Below are 24,259 nucleotides of genomic sequence, written 5' to 3'. Positions count from 1 at the left end.
ATTTTTTTTTTTTTATATCACAGCACTTTCCTTCCAATGCTCTTTTGTTCCTCCCATTGTTCTCTTTCTGAACTCCTAAGAATGTCTTGTTTCAAAAATTAAATATAAGGTTCTCAAGGATACAATTCTGTAGTAATTTACATTGGAGACCACCTTAATAGTTCAAAGGGACAGGAGATAATGCTCAGTGTGGAGTGATTTCAGTTTCTGTGGAATTGCATACAGCCATGTTCCTAGCACAAGTATGTTCCCACAATTTCTAATTGGATGTGAATACCATGCATGGGTATAATAGTTTCAGATATATGGGTAATGTTATTCAATAATATACTAATTCTGCTTATTTTTATATATTCCAGTCATCCTACTCCTAACACTGCTAAAATGTTACGGAGTTTCCAGGCACAGAGTCCAGGCTACAATGCCAGATACTGAATTGACATATTTAGTAACCACAGTGTTACAGATAAGAGTAAAGTCAAAAATAGCAGGTAAATAAAATCGTGGCAAAAGGCAAACTAAAATATTCTTATAATATACATTAAGAATGATAAAAATAAAGTACTAGTTAGCATGTCAGCAAAAGATGAAAAAAAGATTAAATGGCACCCATGCCACGATCTACAAGTTGGATTTAGCCTGGGAACAACCTAAGAATGAAGCGAATGACAGATATAAATAGACTATGAGCTGTAGCACTCTGCTCCATTATGAGATAATTGGAAGAGATAGATAAGGGGGAAGTCTGAAGTGAACATCATGTACTAAAATTTTTATAAGGCATTTGAAAAGGTTCTCTGGAGATTGATACCAAAGGTAAAAAAATCCAATGCTCATATAAAGAAAAAGAAGTAAACAACCCAAAAAGTAAAATAAACATGTTATGATATAATGTGAAGTGAGTACCTATCCTCACAGAAGACTTCTTTTTTTTAAGAATGTATCATAAAAAATACTATTATGGCTACAGAAACATACTATTTTTTCACATTTTTAATATAATAAATCAGCTTGGAAATCAAAGAGGAAAAGAATCTACTGAATAGGAAGATAACAACTTGAAAAATAATATATTACAAAATCCTTTGTCATAAAGGAACATACAGATAGAACAGAGAGACTTCTAATAGAATAAGCCAGATAACTTCTTTTTGAAGTAGAGGCTGGTTGCACCTATAAAGCAGAAGTAGGCTAAGCAAGGCAAAATTATTCTTTATTTGCCTTGAAACCAGACAAAAAGAGCACTATAATAACTAAAAGAAGTGAATAAATATTTTGCAAATTAGTTGCAACTGAAAGCAACTGTAAATTCAGGTACTTCACCTCTCTTTCTATGGTGTGAATATATTAATTGTTTAGGTAAAAATGTGTTCATCGACATTTATTAATCAGACTCTGACTTCTGTTCATCTGGTCACAGAGAAGGTAAAAAGACCCATATACATTCTCCCCATATGCAGATATATATCCTGCTCCATTAAATGAGATTTTTGCAGTTTGTCTCACTACAGGCTAAGAATCCATCTTTGTATCGTGTAAGGCAAGAGCAGACATAAGAACTTTGATTTGTGCTCACTTTTCAATCTTCATCTCTTTGTTAGAAGGAAATGAACCTATTTCAGTAACTTTCCAAGCTCAGGTTTCCTAATATTCTATTGCATTCACTCTGTTCTATGATTTTATTTTATACTGAAAATGGAGGATATATATTTTTAATAGGGAAAGAGAAAAGAAGTATGAACAGTTTCTAGGACTGTGTGAATAGGAAAATCAAGAGTTCCAAGGCCTTTAATCCTTTCCCCCCCCCCCCTTTCTAATAGCTCTAAATGCATGTATCCATCTTCTCCTCCTTGTACCTCTGTGACTGAACTAAAGGGTCTGAAATCTCATTGTTACAGTTGGAAGTTTGAGAAATTACCTAGAAGACAATTCAAAGCTTAGGACTTCTGGTTTACCACCTCCACTGGAAGAACAGAAAGGCTATGGTTATTCTGCTTCCTACATTTTAAATATGCCAACATCTAATGTACTCATATAATAAGTAGTAAGAGAAAACATGGCCTTCTCTTTTGTGTCTTTGAGATCCTCATTCAAATCTCTGCTGTAGCCTGGGCTTCTCGTATTTTCTGTGGTCACTTGCTTATTTCAGCACTCTACTTTTAAACTCTGAAATGTTACCACAAAAACTACAAACAGGTAAAAGTGATAAAATCATGCTTTCATACCTCAGAGTGGTGTGAAATATAGATAATAATCATTAGTGTGAATGAAACAGTCTCAGTTAAAATAATGGAGTGTAAAATGTCTCGTCTTCAAAATGGTCCAGATTCTTATCATCAGTAAAGCCACGGAATAATGGCTTGGGGAAATTTGATGAGAAAGCTGTAGCCAATTCAGACTAGACTCAGAGCTTAAAGAAATTAGTCTACCTGGAGGTTTTGGTTTTGTTTTTCTCAGAATCTTTTTTTGTTCATTGTTTTCAACTCTGCATAGTTGAAAAGAAAATTAATATGGTTTATCAATAGAATAACTTTATTCCAGTTGACTGCGTTGAACTATTTCTCCATTGGAAATGTAAAAGTATATCTCAAATATATTCAAATATAGTGTTAAATAGCATTCCTACTCTATTTGTGGAGTCTATTTCTGTCAGTATTTCAGCATTTATCCAGCAATCCAACTTATGCTACCATATAATGGGTGAGATGATCAAATACCAATGGGATATTTCCTATACCACTCTGGCTTTTCTCTATCGTGCCTTTAAAAGTCACCAGACTTTCAATGAATTTACTGAATTAACTTTAAACACATATGACTACAATTTTTTTATTCTGAATATCAACTTGACATATGATTTTTTATGCTTATCTTTGTAACATCTTGTCAAATTCTCACTCAGACTTCAGAGTAAATTTTAGATCTTCTGTATATGACTAGAGAACGATGTAGTAATTTATGAGAACTTCCCTTGTAAGGTTAATGAGATCAAAACTTCCTCTTAGCCACCTACTCTAATGCTAGCTTATCGCCAATAAACTACATTTTGATATAAAGCTTTACACAAAAAAAAAAAAAATGTTTCAGTTCATTATTTGGCACTGTAAACTTCAGCCTGGGGCACTTTCCAAAATAAAATAAATGAAATTAAAAGAAATACTGGACATGCTTTGGTTCATAATTTAACTAAATTTTCCAGACTCCTGATACTCCATATTAGCCAGTTTACATTCTCTTAGAAAAGGGCAAGAGTACTTGAAATGGAACCTGGTGCTAAGATTTTCAAGAAAACCAAGTGCAATGATATACAGTTATCATTTTTGCATCTGCTTTTCATCTAGCAATGGACTTGTAGAGAAGTTGTATTTACAGAAACACTCGAAGCATCTCCATCCTTAAAATAACGAATAACAAAAAATTAATATATTATTTTCAATATTTGGACTAATACTGTTAACTTCTCAGTCTTCTAGAATATTTTCAGATTGTCAAACACTGGTCACTAAGATGTCACCTGAAATACTCTAACAGTGAACTAACAGTATGCATTGGTAGTACTGCCATTTAAAATACATAGAATAAGAGGGGTTTGCTGGCATAATGGTCCAGGAACCTCAATACAGAGTAGCACAGAATGGGGAACAGTCATAATTAGTTGTACAATACATAAAGCCCAACTTTGTAGGGGATGAAAATGTAGACATACATGTTATTTATCAAACTGAGACTTGAAATGGAATAGCTATTATTTCACATTTAATAATGAAAAAATCAGCATATGAATTTACAGGAAATTTGTTTATATTGTGCTTATATTTTACCTATTATGCCTATACTTATTACAGAGATAAAGGGAATTGAAGCTAGCTTTGAATTTTCCATATATTTGAAAATCTCTGCAGTTATATCTGCTGCCTTAATAAGTTACACTGCAACAAGGTGCAATAAATTAAGTTACTCATAAGTCTTGACACTGTATTGCTTGCTATGCTTTCTCTTCAAAGGAAAAGAACCTCTTCTACTCGGTTTAAGACCCATAGACATTCCCATTGAAATAAACAGCACCACTCTTTAGAAGGAGGTGATATTCAATGTGAAAAGATGAAAATCTCTCTGCAAGTTACTTAAAAAGAAGTTGTGGCTCATGCATGTGTGTCCCAATCCTCTAGACTGTCAGAACACTTTTTGGCTGACTTTCTTCATTTAGGTTTAGTGGTTTTACAGTATTTTGATGACTGCTTAATGACACAGCGAATACAACCCTGGCAAAAACAATAATGTACAATACTGATGTAGTATTCTACAGCCTTGCTGCACAAATCAGAATTTGTACAAATCCACTTTAGGTGGTATGGCAGTCTCAGGAAAAAAAACACTGGTGTTTTGCTTGTACAATATAGTTTCAGCTGGGGCCTCTAGTGGTCTAGTGGTTAGGGTGCAGGACTCTCACCGCTGCGACCCGGGTTCGATTCCCAGCCCCCCGGGCAGATGGAGCTCGTCAGCCCTGTAAGGCAATCCATCTAAGAGAAGGTCACTCTAAACAAACCTACGTCCTGAGACCCTCACTGCCACTGTCCAAGCTTTGCTCGGCCCCGGCAGATGAACCTCAGGATTAAAGGGTGGGCTCAGTTCAGCGCACGCTGTGTCTCACCTAAAAAATCCACTGCGCAGGCTCGAAGGGTCAATGACCTTTCCCAAATCTTCGCTCGCGAAGACTGGCCATTAATTAATTAATTAATAGTTTCAGCTACAAATCTGTTGGAGGTGAAGGAGTAATTAGGAGAAGAGAGCAGCATGGCAAATAAGGAATAGAGCTGGTATTTGTTTTGGGTTTTTCCATTTAGGTGTGATTTCTAAGGAGCAATGCCTTTTACATGTTATATCTACATTAGGTTTTGCAATAGGGGATTAATGCTGAAATTTCTTTTTTTCCTAAAATGAAAATTTATATAGAACTTCTCGGATTGTGAATCTTTACTTGATCAGAGAAGCAGAAAGGTACCTGAAAAAGTTTTTCAGCTTTGTAGAGATTAGAATTCCAATTAAAAGCAAGCTTTGTGCTAATTCTCATCAAACCATTACTCGGTATAATAATTTAGCCTTTCTTCAGTTTCTTTTGAGGGAAGGATTAAAACAGCTTTGTCAGAGTTACTGAAAGTCATTATGGAATTTACTGATGAAATAGTGTAGCAAATGAGCATAGTGCTTTTTATCTACAATAAGTATCTCTCTAATTCTGGTTTTCCCTCACCTTCATATCACACTATTTGTGAGGAAAAACACCCACAACAATATACAATGAAGTTTAGTTTTTATCACTCTTTTTTGATTCTAGTCATAGCCAGCAGTATTCCCAAAGGAGAAATATCACTAGTTAATAATAGCACACTTAAAGGTAATGATACCTCATTTACTATTTTTAGAATTTTTAGTGACTAAAAATATTACGCCATTATCTTTTGGATTGTATTCCAAAAATACGTACTGATCATTGTCACAAAACATGCTAAAGCATGGAGTGACATTACATCAGACAATTTAAAATAAATTTTTCTTGTGCATTTATTTCTTCTGCAAGCTACTTTTTTTCTTCTACTGATAGAAGTAATATTGAATTAGTTAGGAAGCAAGAATATGACATCCCAACCAATAAATAAAATTTGTTTAAAAGTTTAAGTCTTTTTTTTTTTTTTACTGAACTCAACTCAATTCCCCACCTATCTACAGCTTTACTTAGATTAACAATATTTGTTTATTACAGGGCAAGAAATTATAGGAACCATGCCCAATCTTTAAGGAAAAAACTAGTCAAAAGTCAAATTAAATTTGTCAGGAACTTCCCACAGATACCTTAACAGGCCTAGAAAGAACATATCTGAGATTACATATATAGCTGAAGTGTTAAAAAGTGAAAAAGAAAAAAAAAATGATACTGCATATGCTTTTTACACATGCCCAGGATCATGGTAACTTTATAAAAAGGAGTGTCTTTTTAAAGTTACTTGTTCAGACAGTCCACAGTTGCAATCTGGAAACACTTAGACAATACCCCAAAAGCTGCCATTAGAATGCCAACAATTCTGGGAGGTAATATAGAGCTGAATATCAGATTATAACAATTTCCCTGAAATTATGGGAGCTGTACACACTTCCAGTCTCCCACAATCACGTGTTTAGCAGTTCCACAAAAGGCGAGTATTTAACTGATAAATACAAAGAGAAGCATTTAGGCAGAGACTCAGAAAAAGACATAAAACAAAAGCCCAATACTTGAGAGTAGGTGTCTCGCCTGACGCTTCCCACAGAGGAAACGCTGGAGACTCCATTTACTCCACCAAATCAACAGAGGAGTGTTGATGACATTTCCTGCTGATGACTCCTTCCAAAAGAATTGCACCTTGATACATATCTGTCTTCATTCTCTAGTATTTAAAGCCGCTTTGGCTCCAGTGTTGACATCCAGATGGAGGATAAAATATGTAGGATTTCTGAGGTAATACTTACAGCTTAACATATGTATACAGTGTAATATATCTAACAGTGCTGTGGAATTGATTTCTTCTTTTCAAATGCATCTTGATGCACAGCATCAACCACAGTATATGATTATTGTTTTACATGAAAAAGAATTACAAAATTTTAATACTAATTCTAAATGTCTCATTAAGGAGTGGCAATGATTCAAGAACTTTGAACACATAATTGAACAAGTGTTTTAAAAGTCATTATTATCTCTAAAATGTCACCTGTCTGATACTGTTCTCTCCACAGCTAACAGGGTACATGTAATTACTGACTTCATATAAATCTCAGTCTCCTTACTCAGAGTGAGCTATTACACTTCCTGATTAATCATAAGGCATGGTTTTAATTATCTCTTCATTAGAGTAAGAAAAATTTAAAATATCAAGTTTCACAATATTTTAAAAGTTTAATTCTATCATCTTTATTCATATTAAATAACACTTAGTACTCCCTGAAGTAAAATGCTGCTCATAGTCATATGGCTGGTAGAATAGTTTGCCCAGTATTTAATTTAATAACTTCACACTTTCAAAATGTGTCCTGTGTGTGTTTGGAAAATCATTTAACAGGTGCTTTCAGAAAACTGGCCTAGTCAATGTAAACACTACTTTTTCCTCTTAAATAGGACTTCCTAGATGAGTGCAGAAATTTCAGGGTTTGCTGGCTTTTGTGAGAGTCAGGTTATTGAAGATCTCTTTATCTAACTGTACTGGTGAGGCGGGTTTAGGACCAGTATTGTTCTGCCATCTTCTTTTTAAGCCTTATATAGATCTTAAAGCTGATCACATTTAGGTGGAATATATGGCTATAACAAGGAGATATCTGTGTTTATGGACTGCATTGGCTGTATTGATGTCAGGAGGTCTGATAACCAATTGTCAGATGTCTAGGGTGATAGAAATACTACTGTGCCTTCTTCTAGCTCTTTCTTCTCTTCATGTGGCCATTTCTATCACTGTAAAGTGGCTCTGCCACCTTAGAAAGGAAAAACAGTTCTAAATGCTCAGTTCACCTTAGCCTAAAGTCAAGTAGCAGCAGGTTGCTACAGGACTCAACATCCCCTTCATCTCTGCCTTGGAAGAAGACATTCACCTCATAATGGTGATCTTCTAACAGCTCATTTTTATCTGAAATTAAGAGCAAAACTTGAGGTCTTGCACAATGGTCTCAGACTAGCTCAAGGTATATTCCCGAAGATGGCCTTTTAGAGGCTCCTGAAAGTTTCCTCTCTCTTACATCCTCAGAGATACTTCCTCTGTACTCTGAAACATTTCAAGTAGCCAGCCGTGTTCTTCCTACCACACACACTGCTCTGCCAACACCACACTAGAATCCCAACATTCTGAATCAGCAGCTAGGCACAAACAGTAACTGCCACAATTAATTGTATTAAATGGATTCATAATGTCAGTACAAATTTAACTTACTTTGTTGGGGTTTTTTGCTGGACTCAGACTGTGATCTGTGAACTGACAAAAAATAGGAAAAATGGGAAGCAAAAACTAATCAAGACTTTAAAATTAATTCAGTGCATTTGGAATGTTGTTTGTATCATTTTAGCTAAATTGTAATTTTCATGCAATCTGCGGTCGGTCTCAGTACAAAAATAAATGATCGTGTGGGTCACTGAATACACTTTTTAAATGAATTCCTCAGTGTCAATGAGATACATGGCATCTGGAACTACACTTGTGAGATAAGCTTCATTTTTATGATACTCTTAGGTGGGTGAAAAATCTACTTAGATTTTGATAGTCTCGACTAATCAACATTTGCACATTACAGAATAGTTTGTTCCACTTTTTGTGTTTATATTTGAATTACTACCGAGAAAACAAAACAGTAATTAAAAACTGGACAATATCTACAATAATGCCTTTCCAAAAGATATTTGTTTAACTGATTAAACCCCTCTGAACAATGAACAAATGCTAGGTTGTTGTACACAGTGAAAATATAGCTTACTCACTTTTCCAAAGGGTACATTCAGCTAAATATAGAGCTTAGCCTTTAGTCCCTCTGTTATAGCTGTCTGTGCTCAATGGTGAGAACCACAAGGCCATAGTGATAAGTGACGAGTGCCCTTAGCTTCTTTTGAATTTGGTGTGAAGATGAGAAGCTAAATCCCCTTCCAGGGTCAGGGAATGTTGTGTATTAACAGGTGTTATTCATAAGGAACAAATATAACCTCAGGTTTCCATTTGCAGTGCAGCTTGTTGGGTTTTTTTCCCATCTGTATTTAAGATTAGGTTTGGTAACTGGTTTTGTCTGTGCTGCAGTTTTCTTGAGTCTCAAAAGGAAGAGAAAACAAAGTGAGAAAAACATAAAATCTCTAGAAGTTTTCGGTCATTTAGAACAATAGAAGAGTGAGGCTATTTCATAATGTTTACTTCTTATTGAATATCACTATATTCAATCACTATACTGTGAAGGAACTGTGTAACTTTAGGCTACTAATACAGTAAATGCTTTTAACTTTAACATCATAAAAATCTAAAGGGCAAACTCTTTTCTGTGCAAAAAGCCAAAGGGGTTTGACTCAGGGCACAGAACCTAGGAGGCAGGGCTGGACTTTCCTGGCAGAGCTAATCCATAGTGAGGACTGTTGCTCGAATTGTGTCACTGCCCCTGCCAGGCATATGATCCTTGTGCTCCCGGTTAGATATACAGTTATTAATGGCTAAAGGTAGCAGGAAACTTGTAAGACCCAGGCAGAGGGATGGGCAAAGCTTTGTCCTTTTTGCTAGCTCAGTAGACAACTTCCACTGATTTTAACCTAATGCCTGCTTTCCACAACTTCCATAGCTTGGTACTTGGCAAGTCAGGCACGAAGATGTCAGACTTAGCAACCTGCTTTCCACCACAGAAGTACAGCACTTCCCAACAGATATCTCCATAAGTGGAGGCAGAATTTGTCCCTTGAGATACTTCTGAGTAAATAATAATATCACTGTTTTTATCTGTGAGTATAAACACTGGGTTTTGTCTCCTAATGACTGTTTCTGTTTTATTGCTACTTCCCACCAGGAAGTTGACTGCTAACATAATTAGCAGATGATTGCATGGGGGAGGCTGAAATCTTTAACAGCTGTTTTAAGGCATTCTGTACCAAATCTGTGCTGCAGAACATTTACATCTTTTGAATGACGTTCTCTCCAATGACAGATTATGGGACCATGGAGTGGAGGCCTCCAGGAAGGACTTAACTTGCTCATTTACTTGAAAAAAAAAATGAAGAATCCACTTTTAAAGAATTTAGTGGATTAGTATAAGCATTTGGCCATACTGTAAGCATCAGAATTCAGTACTAAAGATCACCTTTAATTGTGAAGTCTAGAAACTGAATGTATAGTGCTGGAATGGTTGGCAGATTTATTTTACAACTTTACTATTTTTACAAAAGAAAGTGCAGACATTTCTCATGCTCCAAGTGATCTATTTCCTTCTTACAGAATAAAAGGGAGACAATAGGAATCAATGTTATCATTTGTTATAGAAGCGTCATTCTGAGAGTAACATATAGTGCAGCATACAGTTTTCTACTATAAAATAAATAGTCATAATCACTGACTGTGATAGAATAATAATAAAAAAATTAAGAGAGAAACCATTTGGGAAAGAACTGCTTCAGTTTCCCATGGGGTATTATAGTGTCTGCCAGATGTACAGTAGTATGTGTCAAGTTGTAGATGGAAAAATAAGTGCTTTGGCAATAAATGTATAATTAAGTAATGATTGAAGTACCAAGCACGTTTACAAACTGTGCATCATGTTGTCCCAGAGGAGGAAGGCTACTTGGTTTCTGGGAGTTTTTAAGATGAGATTATTAAACTCTTTCTGCCATATAAAACTTTTGTTGGGGCATGCTACCACAGTGTTCCTTGGACAGATCCAGTTATACCAGCAGTGAAACATTACTCTTCTCTTTGCATGTCCTTCCCTAATTCCAGTGTGTGCTAGTTTAAGTGGAATATAGAAGCAATGCATTTTTGCCTCCATTTTTGCTGCAAGAATGATGGTAAAACAGAAATTTGCGTGACGCTTATGGAACTGCCTTCTACAAAGCATTACTTCCTCTTCCTTCCACACAAGTGAGTTGATTCCCTCTTTTATCTATAATAGGGATCAAGTCTTAAGACAAATTTAGAAGGAAGGTGAGTATGGAGATATATTAACAGTTTACTTATGTGGGACGGTACCTAAACCTGCCACAAGAGTGTAAACTCAGGCCTCTTGTTGTGCAGATGCAGCACTTTTACAAATGCCAATATTTTTCTTGAATCATTTTTTTAAGGAGTGAGAAATGGCTTGGCCTGTACATGCAGCAATTCTTTTCAGGGTTTAGGGCAACTCAAACTTTTTAACTATTACTGTGCAAAGCCTCATTGCAGATATGAAAGCCCTTGTTCTCTTAGTGAAATAGACTTGTTAAGATCTTGAACAATTAAAAAAGAAAAAAACACAAGCTTTTACAATAGAATTTAGGCTTCTTGATCACTTGACGTATTTTGAAAATTTACTTACAAGGAGAAATCAAGATAAATTTGACAATATCTGCTCAAGCCCTTTTATTTCTGGCCTCTGTTAAATGAAAGAATTTATAAAAATGTTTTCTAAAATGAGAAGGCCAATTTGACTAAAGTATTTTTGAAGGAAAGAGGAGGATTATTTTGAAGAAACCATAATAGAATTTTCTTTTGAGGAAATTATGATAGAATTTTTATACGAGTTGAATCTAGACTCAGTTATTTTAAATCACTTGAATGAGAAATGTGTGGGCTTTTTATCCCCTTTTAGTTCAACAGTCTCAGGTGATTTCCAAAAGGAAGGGCAAAGAGAGGGCTTTACTCACTAATTCACAGTGTGACAAATGACTGTTAAAGTGCCTTCTGAGATTTACAGTCAGAAGTTGTTCCTTGAGAGTCACTAGTCAATATGACAGCCAGCAGTGTACAATTGTCCAAGTGATGTGTGGAGGTGTGCTATTATCTGAATCTCTTTCCTTTCCAGATAGGTGGTAATGTTCATTTATGCAGTAAGCACACCAGAATGGAAAGCTGATTTTAATTTAATCCTATAAGTACTCAGTGTAAGAACAGTTCTTGCACAAAGGTAAAATTTAGCTCTATAGTTTTATAATTAAAGTACATACTGTAGCAAAATGACTCAAATTTTCATCTCAATACAGGAGCAGGATTTGAAATGTATTTCCAGTTCCAGTTAATGTTCTTGTTACAGAATAGAAAAAACATTACAGAATTGGAAAATGTAAATTTTTGTTCCATGACTGAAATTGTAAACATATCTTGCAACAGCATATAGAAAAGTTATGAAATCTGATGCTTTGAAGGTGGGGGTTGGACTACACACAACTTATCTGCTTGTGTTGTTTCCTTGGACACCCAAGCTACCAAACCATTCCTAGGCACCGCACAGTTCAAGACATTTTTGGCTTCTGGCTCTGGCCAGAGCACGCAAAGGAAAATTTGAACAGTTCACTAGAATAAGCAGTCATGCTTCAATGGTGGAAAACATTCCTGGCTTGCTAGAACTCACTTAAATAAATGCAATTTTTATGTCTTTAGAAGCTTCTAAAGAAAAGATTAAACATCTGTACATAAATGATTTAATAAATGTGAGGTAAATTGCATTCTGCAAGATACTAAAGATCTTACTAAAAAAGGCAGTGATACAGACAGCATATAAATGCTTTTTTATTTTTAACTTACAATACTTTCTTTACACCTATAATGTCCTAAGGTTTGGCACACCTTAACTATATATGTATGTAAAAACTTCTTCATTGTATCTTTCCAAAACTTACATGGGCACCTAAGACAAACATCCTCTTTTCTCCCCTCCTCTGAAGCAAATTATTTACCAGCTTTGAACATGTCACAGCTTCACCAGGTAGGATATTTTCTAATTTTGTGTTGCTATTTAACACAGCTGGTAAGACTACGGACTGGTGAACAGGTGTTTATGAAACATTTCATTACATAGTTTACTGTTACAATCACAAGTTAACAAAACCTGACTGAATTAACAGGTGAAAATCTTGCGTTAATCACTGAGTTCCCACTTTTTTTTCTGCTCCCTTCCCCAGCAGCTAAACTGAAAGAAAAATTTCATTATGATGGTCACAACTCAAAATATACAGCAAATCTAAACGGTCTGTTTCATTTTCAGATACTTTCAATAATGAAAGAGAAATGTAAGATTCGCAAAGGGACATTAGCAATATTTACTAAACTAGCGAAAAAGTCAATGACTCAATCAGTCCAGTGACTGGGATAGTTATATAGCCAGAAGAAACCTGATACGTTCCCCTACTTGCCACAGAATTCACCCACTTGACACACTGGGCTCTAGCTGGGCTGATTTTTTACAAGCTGTCCTTAGAAGTGTTTTCCATATAAAATGTGTGTAGTGTAAGCATCCAGCTTCATCTCCACAGTTTTCAAAGGGAACCAGGTCTTTTGAAAAATCTAGCCTTTCAAAAGATCAAAACTGGTTTTAACATCCTTTTATTTTCAGGAAAAATCACTCGGCAAATTCAAGAATGCCAATAAATTATTCAAAGTAGCTTTCTTACTGAAGTAAATCATTTGCCAAAGATTACCATGTTCTTCTGCACACAGCAACTTCTTTTATGAAAAATAATATACAATCCAATTTGGCGGTTTGTGGAATATGACAGCCCAGAACCCATCTGTTACTGAAGCCAACTGCAAGGCTGGTTACGAATCTAAGCTATGAAAGCAGAATTATTTTTTTTTTTGGGGGGAGGAACAGAAATGCAAAAGCAGTGAGATGGATGTTACTGTATTGGAGAAATATAGGTAAGTATTGGACCATGAGCTAGACACCAAAAAAAGAAAAGCCTTAGTGAGGCTCCTCTGTAGGAGAAGTCCTCAAGAAAAAGAAAATTATAATTAGAAATCTGTATCCAAACAGATACAGATCTAAGAAGAGAATTCTTGAATGAGAGCCCTGTTACATTCAGCTGAGGATTTTAGCACGTGTGCATTTTATAAATGAACAGGAACATTTGAAAGAAACAGCTGATTAAACTCTCCTCCTAAAGAAACATGACCAGTAGGGTTTCAAAACTGAACTATGATTATGTCAGAAATAGATCTTTCAGCATAAAGAGGAGAGGTCTTATCAATCATATTTATTATTAAATACTATCATATGACATATAAGATGAACTATGCTGTGATTTGGTGACACAGAATCCTGGGTGGTTTGTGGCATAATTCCATCTCCTCTCCACTTTGAAGAATCGACAAGCATCTGAAAACACAGAGGTGGACCATATGCCTCCCAGTCAGGATAAAGCAAGCATCTTTCCGGAAAGGGCAAAATGGAAGAAGAAAAGAGAGACTTCAAGGATGAACAGACTGGGAAGATCAAAAAAGGGGATGGGACTACAACAGAAGACACAGAATTCAGCTGGTAACAGACCTGAAGTTCACAGACCACACAGATGGAAAACCCTTAATATAAATCAGACTGACAAAGTTGAGAGCAAGTGGAATTAAGAAGTTGCAGTGAAGTGGAAATAGGCAGAAAATAATTTCCAGCATCTCAGCCAAAGACCCATAGCTAAAATGAACTGTGTTGATCGTTGGCCATTGTGCAGCCATACTATAACTACTTCAGCTGTATTTCAGTATTCAGACATTCCATTCATAGTTAATGACCATTCAACTGAAGGGGTTACCTTTGGCAATATCTTGTATTCTGCTCTAATTAGTGTGTAATATAAATACGTGCTTCACCAAAACCAAACACAAACCAATTACATAAGAGCGCAAAGAAAAGACAATAAAGCAAAAAAATTAAGATATATTTTTATACTACTAACCATTACAAACTAATAGGCAGCTGATCTCAGGTTCCCCATAAGTCTGTAGTCTTTCTCATTCACTGTTTCCTGAAAGTATGTCCAATATGCTAAATATTCAATCTGACAATATTTCTATGCAGAACATGTATGCTTTTCCCCTAATGGATAGTAGCAATATACCAGCAACATAGGAATGGATGAATATTTCAGTATTGCATGTAATATCCTCCAGTTCAGAAAAGTAAGAATCCGGACAGGGCCCTTTTGTAAGAGACAAACAAAAGATAACACTCAAGATTTTTTTGAGAATGGACCTTGTTCAGTTACTGGAAAGCTAGTATCAAGAAAGACTGCTATGGTAACTTGCAGAGCTAGGGGAGAGAGTGCTGCTACCACAGCCTCTTGGAAAGCCCAGTCTTGCTTGTATTGTAGGGAAACCACTGCCTTCCTACCACAGTGCAGCTGTGCCCAGCCTCAGCACAGGACAATGCATAAACATCTAAAAACCCATTTACATTTTTGTATTTCAGATGTGCCAGAGATCTTTCTTGTAATGCTTGTTGGAATATTAATGAAGTACTTAAAAGTAACTTAATTTTCCACTAGTCCTTTGTTGCACTTTTCAGATGGTAACCATGTTCTGTAAGACTGTTACGCTATAATTCTGGTATCAATATTTTTTAAGGATTGTTTATTTTCATTTTGTTAAGTGCACATAGACTTGAAATAGACATTTCCATAGCTAAATGGATGGTATGGGTTGTGCAGTTGCTCATACACAATTTCCTGTTTGAGACCAGATCATGCTTCTTCCATAGAAGATAACTTTATAAAGTTCAAGTCAAACAACTGGCATCAGGGAAGTGCTTGACAGAAGTTTAAACTAGAGCTGGAAAAAGTGTTTAGACCAGAGTGGTCCAAAAAGGTATACCAAGAATATTTTGTTAATTTTAGCCATCAAAACTCAAATAAATAAAGTTGTAAAATAAGAAAGGTGGTAGGTTTTTTTCCTATTCCAGTAGAAAATAAAATGCAGGTATAAGATGCTAAGATCTACCTTTTCTAAAATCTCAAAGAATACTATGATCAGAAGTAATGAATACAGAATATATGCATAGTTTAATTTTTTTTTAACAGTAACCCCTGCTTTGATAAACATACTCCTTAACTGTCCATTATGTAGTTATAATGCTGTCATTTCCAACCAACAGCATTCAGTTTTTGTGACTATGTTAAGATGTCATTCACTATTTCGTAACTGTCTGAATAAACATCATTTGTTTAATTGCTTCAATGCATGGAATATTCTCCTAAACAAAAGTAGTAATTAGTTATATATCTGCATGATCTTGCGATTATCAATCAATAAGAATCCATCTTTCTTTAGGAAAGTAGGTAAAATCTAAACGATGTAGACCAGCATTAAAATCAAAGTTTCTCACTGCCACGTTAAAGATATATTCTGACAATGTAAATATACTGAATTAAAATCGATCCAATATGTTGTTACATTTTGCTCCTCTGTCATTTGACCACAAAAGAATGTCACTACAAAGTGGGTATGACACAAAATTTTTCAAGTGTAATGATCTGTTGACACAAGAGGTTGTATGGTCAGAGTGGCACGATGCTGTTGGTGTTCACGAACGCAGTTCATTTAGCATTTTGAAATTCAACACACATTCCTGGTTTGCTTGTTTGTTTTAATATAAGGAGTTATTTTATTTTTAAAGACACTATTTCATGTGAGACAAACAAATACCTTTTTAGAGCGGTGTGTAATTAAAGATGCTGACAGTCCTTGAAATAATTCATAAAGAAATAAAATATTGGTAGTTACATCCAAGCCCAGGATCCCAGCATGAAAAGAAACTGCATGTAAAGAAGCCTGGATATTGGACAGTAAAAAGATCTAGTGACACCTGCAATTAGCCTTTCGGCAAACGGGAAAAGCATGTTTTGTTTGGGACTTTCCCCCAGTAAATGTTACCATACGGAGACAGGACCGTACCTGTCCGCCTCCTCCTCCTCCCGTACCGTAGGGCAGGGAAAGGTTCTGCCCTTGTTCAGCGGCGGGGGTGCCCCGGAGGGTGCGGGATGCCCCGCACCCTGCTGAGCGGCGCCGGCCCGACTCGCCCCCGGCTGCGGGCGGGGCGCGGCTCCGCAGCCCCTCGGCGGCCCCCGCACCCCTTTCCCAGGAAAGTTTCCCAGCGGGGCTGCGCTCCCGCGCCCTCCCGAGCGCTGCCCGGCCGCCGCGGACCCCGCGCTCACCTGTCGTCGCTCTGCCAGCCCTGATCGCCCAGCAGCAAGTCCCGAAAGCGGTACCGCGGGGGCAGCGGGGGCACCTCGCTGTCCAGGTCCACCATCCTGCCCGGGAAGGGAGGGACGGAGGCAGGACCCCCGGCGGCCGAAGGAGCGGCGGGCACCCGCCCAGGCGGGTGCGGGCAGAGCCCGGCGCGGCGGGAGCGGCGCGGGGCGGGCGGTCCCCGAGGCGAGCGCGCACAAAGGCGGCGGGAGGGCTGTCCCCGCTGTCCCCGGCGGCTCGGGGGGAGCCTCACGGCCCCCGGGAGCGAAGTCCCGCCCCGGGGGGACGCGGGCGGTGGCCTCGGCGGCGGCGCGACCGCCCACCCGCCCGCGCCCACCCACCCACCGAGGCAGGCAGCGAGCGCGCCGCCGCGGCGACAACAAAGGGCTGTGCCACCGCCAGGCACACGGGACCGTGCCGAGCGGCACTTGGCTGGGGGAGCCGCCTCGCCCCCCGAGCTGCCTCCTTTTCTATCACCTCGGGCTTCCTCGGGAGCACTTTTCTCTAGGCCCCGAAATTGGAAAAAATGGGGTGTTTTACCTTGGGTAGCCTTAGGTGGCCTGTGCACAGCCCCACGTGTTCCTGCTGGTGGCTCATCTGAGCACAGCCGGGTCTGTCTCTTGCTCACCTTTAGTCGGGCACACCTGGTTAGTGCCAGCTCTTCTGGAATCCCGGGTGCAGTGTAGGAAGCGTTCGGCCAATTTCTGCACTCAGTCAGTTGGGGGTTGTTGTACAGAACAGGTGGCGCAGGCCCTGTACGAAAACACAGGGAAGTTGAATGATTCCCATGATTGAGATTTGTGGGCAATACCTAAAAGTGGGAGATGCTCTAGAAAGTATTGTAATTCCGTACATGACTGATGAAGCACATAATGCCAATATGATTTGATTGATAGTGAATTATCACAGACAGTGAATAATGCTTTTAGATCTGGCCTTAAAGATCCACTTTTATCTAGACTAACTGTCACAGTAATCATCTAATGCCCCACATCTAGTAAATATAAACATTACTACATTTTTTGCAGCCTATTTTGATTTGCTTTCCCAGATTAGGTCTCCACCTAAACTCTTCAGTTGTAGCATTCCTTTCCTAGAATGAAGTCATACAGACTCTTAACATGGTTCAGTTTTCTAGATTCAGATTTTGCTGCATCAGGGGCTAAGTGATAAACAAGAATTTATTTCCTATATGTGGTTTAAATACCACATATTTAATAAGGGGCATGCATGGATTGAAGAGTAAACCTTCTATTTTCTGTTTAGTTGGATTTCTGTGTAGAAGGTAAAGCTAGTTAAAAGTTGGTGTGGCACATACAGTATCAGCTTAAGTATGCCAGCCTGGAGTGTATCACACTGTTATGTGCCCTGCTGAGAATCCAGCTCTGAGCTTCCTGCTGTGAGGCAAACATTTCTGTAGGTCACCAACAGGTAGTCCAATCCAGGACTTGGATTATCACTGCTGTTGTTACAGTCAATGCATCTTCCTTTGCTTCTTTAGCACAGAGCTCTTAAGCATAACTTCTGTGATTGCTGGTTCTTTACAGAGCTGCAATGTAGTGTCCCAGGTCCTGTAAAACGCTGGGATCAGTGGAGTATGATGCTTACCCTTTGTCACAGCTTGCTGCATTCTGCATTTACAATGTGCTTCTCAGAAAGGCTTGTTAGATGAAGCAAAACAGATGCCACATGTGTGGCAAGAGTTCAAAGGTAACTTGCTCTTTGCTTTGGGTGATATGGGAAATAAATAAAATAGTGGATTATCTTGCTGGCACATTCTTGCCAGTTTTACCATGCTGTGTTCTGGGGGCAGAGCTCTATAAAAGTCTAATTAAAATAAAAAAAGTCCAATGTTTCTTCTTTAGAATATTTGTTATGTGGTACCCGTTTTTTTCTTTAATTCTCAGCTGCTTCTCCACTTGAATAGGCTATCTCTTGTAAGAAAGCGTTGTATCCTCTCTCTGCCTGGGTGTTTTTTAATCTTGCCAAAATTCAAGGTGGGGTGAAGCCTGTATATTATAATGCTTTGCTATAAAAGCAAAGTAGTTAGGCTACTGTAGTCCTTTTCTGAAGTCTACGAATCACAGATCAGTTGGGAAATTAATGGTGTTTCTACTGTATCTTCTAGGAGCCTCATTAAATTTTCCACCTGAATTGATTAATTTAACATGTGTTTTCATACTTGAGGAGCTAAGTAGCAGCAGAAGCTCTTGCACTTTTTCTCCAACCAAAATGTGCTTTAAACTGGTAATAGCTGACTGGTAAATGGGCAACCTGGTGAACAGTTGAGCTAAAAGATTAAAACAAACTCATCACTGAGACTATAGTCATGCAGTTTATATAGAAGCTTAATTTTGTGCTCCTAAGTAATATAAACTCTTTGCAATATAAAATGTGTTTTACATGTCTGCAAGTATGATGCCTGGTTACTCTAAAAAACTCCAAGTATATAAAGTTGGACAGAAATGGGATTTTAGTTAGCTAAATCTAATATTTTGATTAGTAACTCAAAGCACTTGGGAAATTTACGTCTTCAAGCTGAGGAGACACTGAGTCATCTGCTTGGAGACAGGTGCTGTTTATCAACTATTATACTGGGTCACCGCACTCAAACCAGGTGTTCCTGCTAACGTGTTTGTGTTAAAGAAAAGCTGTGAGCCACAGCTTAGTTCTTTCAAGGAAAAAATGTAGGTTTGTACTTTTGGGATGATTCTGGCCCTGAGAAGTGCCAAAAGCATCTGTGACCCTGACTTGGAGACTGAAAATAGACTTTAATGAATCTCTTTTTTCTGTTTTGTTTTTAGTTTTTTTTTTTAACTGGCTAGGTACAGGTGGGTAACTCCAGGTACTTGACTTTCAAGTCTGGGAGAGAGAGGGGTAACTGAGTTTATTGCTGGCCATACAACTGAGGTACGGAAACCAAAAATGTATTTAGTTTTTCTTTAAGGTTACCCCTCTATCTAAATCTGAATTATGCAGTCTACTGTAATAAAGTAAATCAGATTATCAGGTTAGTCTTTAATATTTTCCTCAAAAAGTTTATAAGGTTTTCTTTATTGTTAATCAGTTTAATTATTGACATTCACTGGGACATTCTTTACTGATGGTATTGATATCTAAATTTATTCAGGTAAAACAAAGCCAAACCTGATTCCAAGGAGTTAGGGAAGAATCTTGTCCATGATAAACTGGTGCATTTGACCCTCTGAAAGTGTTGATGGTCTTCAGCATTGCAATGCTGAAATAGTCCTCCCAGACACAGTTCTTATTCCTGTTCCCTCCATTGCTTTTCAGTTGTATACCATGACTCAGAGAGTTGTCATCCCTGGCTGATAAGCTTATCATCCTGACCATGGTTTTTATTTTCCTAAATATTATGTGGTTATGGTTGGGGTAACAAAGAACACTGGTAAATACAAATTTTTAAACAAAAGGTGGAGAAGGATGAATCGTTTATGAAGCAAATGCACACTAAATCCTTTTAAACAGCTCTGTAATATGAGTAACTTGAACTTATTGTCCTTTCAGGGAAGATAGTGTGATATTGGTTGGATGGCATTCAGTTAACCCACTCAGCAGACATTCACACGACACTTACTGTAAGGAATAGTCTAGTCTGCAGTCAAAAATGGTAAGTGGAAATGCCTTCTTTCGAGAGTTTTCATGTGTATTTTTTATTTGTCTGTTAGGCTGAAAAACTATTTGGCTAAAAAGTAAATAAGTAATTTTTAGGCTTTTTCCCCAGGTGCTCATTTTTTTTTATTTCCCCCCCCCCCTCATAATTAAGAAGTATATGGATGTTTATGTTGCAGTTGGGAACTTCTGGAACTTCTGCAAGTTGGTCAATTCTCACTTGAGTGTGTCTGTGTGGCTTTAGGTTTATGACTAGAACTGGGGACTAGAGTACTGCCAGCACTGGAAGTGTGGGAGACAGTTCTGCAGCTTTGGCAGCTGAATAGAGTATTTAGGGACTCAGCAGTCACAGTTCAAAAATGGTTTGGGGGTTAAACTAGTAAAGTGTACTTAAACAATATTGGATTCATGTTAGCTGCAATTTCACTTCCAAAATAGTCTGCAAAGTGGAGTCTTCTGCAGAAAAAAAGTGTAATGGCTATAACTATTAAAATGTAACTAGTTGAAATTCTGAAAAGTCCTTGCTGATAAATATTCCTTATGTCAGAAAACAGTTTCAGCATTAAGAAGGTATATTCCCTCAGTTAGAAAACAACATTTTAAATTTTCTTAAGAAATTTGTAAGTATCTTTTTTCCTCTGGCTTTCAGACTACCAACTGCAAAAGCAATCTCAAATCTGAAGTACAGGACATAGATGCCTTACCAGACCAAAATTAGGTGTGTTAGACTGAAAGTCACAGCATTCTGCAATATGAATGGATCTGAGAGGCTAAACCAAACCGAAAGCAAAAACTGGTGAAAGGTGGATTTTGAGGAATCTCTGTCTTTACCTACTGTGGTACAGAATTGTTATTTAGTGATGTGAAGTACAGGACTACATCAGTGGATGTCTTAATGGATTTAAGCTCATTAACTGCAATTTTGACTTTTCAAAATATATGTCTACAAAGCATATGTATCACCACTGTGCACTGATAGTACTTAGTAATGGACCTAGGCCAGGATGCCTAAGTGGGTATTGAGTTGGAAGAGGGCAAAAGGACTTTTAAGTCATATAGATTTCTGTTTTACCTTTACCCAGTACTTGTGCTTCTTGAAGCTGATGGAAAGCAAAGGGATGTTGCTGAACAGTGCAACATTTGTAGAGCCCACAGAGACTGTACTTTCAGACCCTTACATCCACAATATGTAGTTCTTGTGCATTTACTTCGTATAATCTAACACAATTTCTTAGGTCCATCATTCTACTGTGGGGTAAGGGCAGCCTCTTTTTTACCTTCTCTGTGTTTGTGACCATAACACCAAATCTGTTAGTTCAAAGATGAACTGTTTATTTCCATTTCAGTTCCAATGGCTCCCTGGACTTTGCCTTATTCTTTTGTGTCATTTCCTATCCAGATGATTACTTGTCTTGCATCTTTCCCTAATATCCTCTGTTCACACACATAAAAATTTGAAAGCATCATCATTTTCTTACTTCTCCCTTGCTGCAAGGGAATTGTCACTGCAATCCCACTCTCTTCTTTCACATCCTTTTCTCAAAAGAACTTGCTAGAGAGTTAAGTCAACGTGAACTTATTGGTTTTTTCAGGTTTTTAGTTTGTTAGTTGAAATGTACATTTGTCACTTCTTACTGGATTCTTGGCTGTTAGGGATAAGGCCCAATTTCAGTTCATTCTGAATTTGACGGTGCAGTCTGGGGGCGGGGTCTGAGTACTACCACAGCATAAATGATAACTGTGTTATCCACAAAGTTTGTGCGGTGTTTCCACAGAAAGAAATGATTATGTCACCTATTTGGTACATAGCTGGACGAGTAACAGGAAGAGTCGGTCGTAGGTTTCACTGTCCTTTAAGAAAGCAGAGCCCTTGGGGGAATACTACCAACACATAATGCAACTTTAAAAAAATTGGTAGTCATAATTTTCTACAACTAGCTCTCAAGCTCCAGACTGCTCCATGTTGTTTGGGTTTTTTTCTAAGAGAACTACTTATTTCTAAGCAAATCTTGCCATTTTTACATACTTTTAAATCTTTATTGATCCTGTTTACTTTTTATTGTGTACTTTGCATATCTCTATAATTTACTGTTTGATATACCTTCCAGAGTATAATGCTGCAATGTTTGAAATTATTTAAACTTCAGAGGAAAAAATGTTCTTGAAGTCCTCCTATCTTTCCACTTGATGCCTGCTTTTTTAAATGGCTATGCAGTAGCAGACTGTTCTGCTGGCATGAAAGGTTTGATAGTGATTCAGAAACAGTAACAGACTGAAATAGCCCAAAGTGAGAACAGAGTTTTAAGGTCACTGTAAAGCTGCAAAGGTAGGGCAGAAGGAGAAATGGGAGGGATTTCAAATTTGATAATTCTTCTGAAAGCATTAAATAAAATAAAAAAAGGGATGTGGTTTTGGTTTTTTTGCCATATATCTAATTAAAGTGAAATCTTGGAAGGTAGAGGACATGTTTTCCATTGCCCAGTGAGCATGACTCTGTACTGCAAACACAATCTTCATAAGGCTGTTTCAGACACAGGGCACACAACATGACCTGATCCTTTTATTCTTATGTGCTAAGCCATCACAGCACAGATCCAAAAAGGAACAGCATACCCTTCAAGGCCAGTCATATCCCTGGTGCAGCACAGTCCTCTGACATCTGTGGTGACCTGGAAAGGAACTGTGGGAACAAGAGGAATAGCAGCACTGCATCAGGGGAGAGTGAGCTGGTGGAAAATGGTGATAACCTCTGAATTGCCTTCCAGTAAGTCTCCACTTGGCTGTGAGTAGGAGGACTTCATTTAAAATTAGAGATACTGACAGCTGCTTTTATATAGGAGAACATCTTTTTTTTGCAAAGAACACCTTTTCAAGTAATTTTCACTTTACTTTAGAGTACAGAGAACCAAGGCAGGAGAATGAGATGGTACTTAAATACAAGTAATCAGAAGTGGGTATAGAAATACTTTTAGAATTGGACATGATATGGCTCCTGTCATTGCTGCAAAAGCCTGCCTGAATGCATGCTGTTATCTAATTTACCTTAGAAGAAACTGCAGGAATATTCAGATTCCTAATATTGCTTTTCTATTTGCAAGGGTGCTCACATTGCCCATCCTTTGTAAAATGGCTTGAACAGTAACAGCTGTTAAGATAAGAATGTGAGTTCAAGCCTCCCAAACTGTCTGAGTGCATGTCCGCAGCTGATCCTAATAAAGGGATGACAACTGTCAGCTGGATTAAACAGTAACCAGGAAGTTACATAGTGAGTTCTGAAAGAAGGGAAGGGCCAATTTGGAAGGAACTGTATGGGACAAATGAAACTTTGTAACAGGACAGAGAACAGTGGTGACAGATAGATCCAGCAGTCAAAACCAGAGGAGGTGGGTTTGACACTGTTTGTTGTATGTTCATCTGCTGCCATCAAAAACTCTGTGCCAGGCAGACTCATCCTCCCTGCCTGATCCTGCCAGTGCCTTCATCCAGCTCGAGCAGTGACCATGCAGGTGTGACAGGCAGGGACTCACACCTGGGTGTGGGTGTAGTACCTTGGGTGGTACTTCTTCCCTGGTGTGTACATTAGCAGGTTGTAAGGTGCAGCACAGGCACACATTAAGAAACCACATCTCCCACAGGAGATATGCGTGAGAGGTAGACTGTGTGTATAACCACGGGTGGGTGGTGTGTGGATGATTAGAACTTTGGGAGATGAGTGAAGAAAGGTTCTTTAGAAATTTGTTAGGTGCTTATGAGCATTTTGTCTATTAACAGTGCCTTGTCTGTTGTATTGCTGATATGGAACCTGAATGTATATCCCACTGATTGCCAGTTAATTATGTTCTATTAATAAATCAATAAGCCAGTTTGATTTTGATTTAAACTAAGTAAACTGTGCAGTTTTCCCCTCTCACACCTTTATGTTGTGATTGTAGATATTACAT

General features: G+C 37.9%; 1 protein-coding gene across 10 annotated transcripts in view; it reads right to left on the bottom strand.

Moving 5' to 3' along the window:
* Positions 1-16,747, bottom strand: part of KCNT2 (potassium sodium-activated channel subfamily T member 2) — a 119,954-nt gene extending 103,207 nt beyond the window's left edge. For all 10 annotated transcript variants that reach the window (XR_001874980.1, XM_017815868.1, XM_017815869.1 and 7 more), the window contains exon 1: positions 16,652-16,747. Coding sequence is in view for 9 of the 10 variants with exons in the window: in XM_017815868.1 (XP_017671357.1) it covers positions 16,652-16,746 (95 nt within the window). In the remaining variant the exon portion in view is untranslated. The remainder of the gene's footprint in view (positions 1-16,651) is intronic.
* Between the last annotated feature and the right edge of the window lie 7,512 nt (positions 16,748-24,259).

Source organism: Lepidothrix coronata, unplaced genomic scaffold (assembly GCF_001604755.1).
Source record: "Lepidothrix coronata isolate B3197 unplaced genomic scaffold, Lepidothrix_coronata-1.0 Scaffold52, whole genome shotgun sequence".
NCBI classification, from domain to species: domain Eukaryota; kingdom Metazoa; phylum Chordata; class Aves; order Passeriformes; family Pipridae; genus Lepidothrix; species Lepidothrix coronata.
This window is presented reverse-complemented; position numbering and strand designations above follow the sequence as displayed.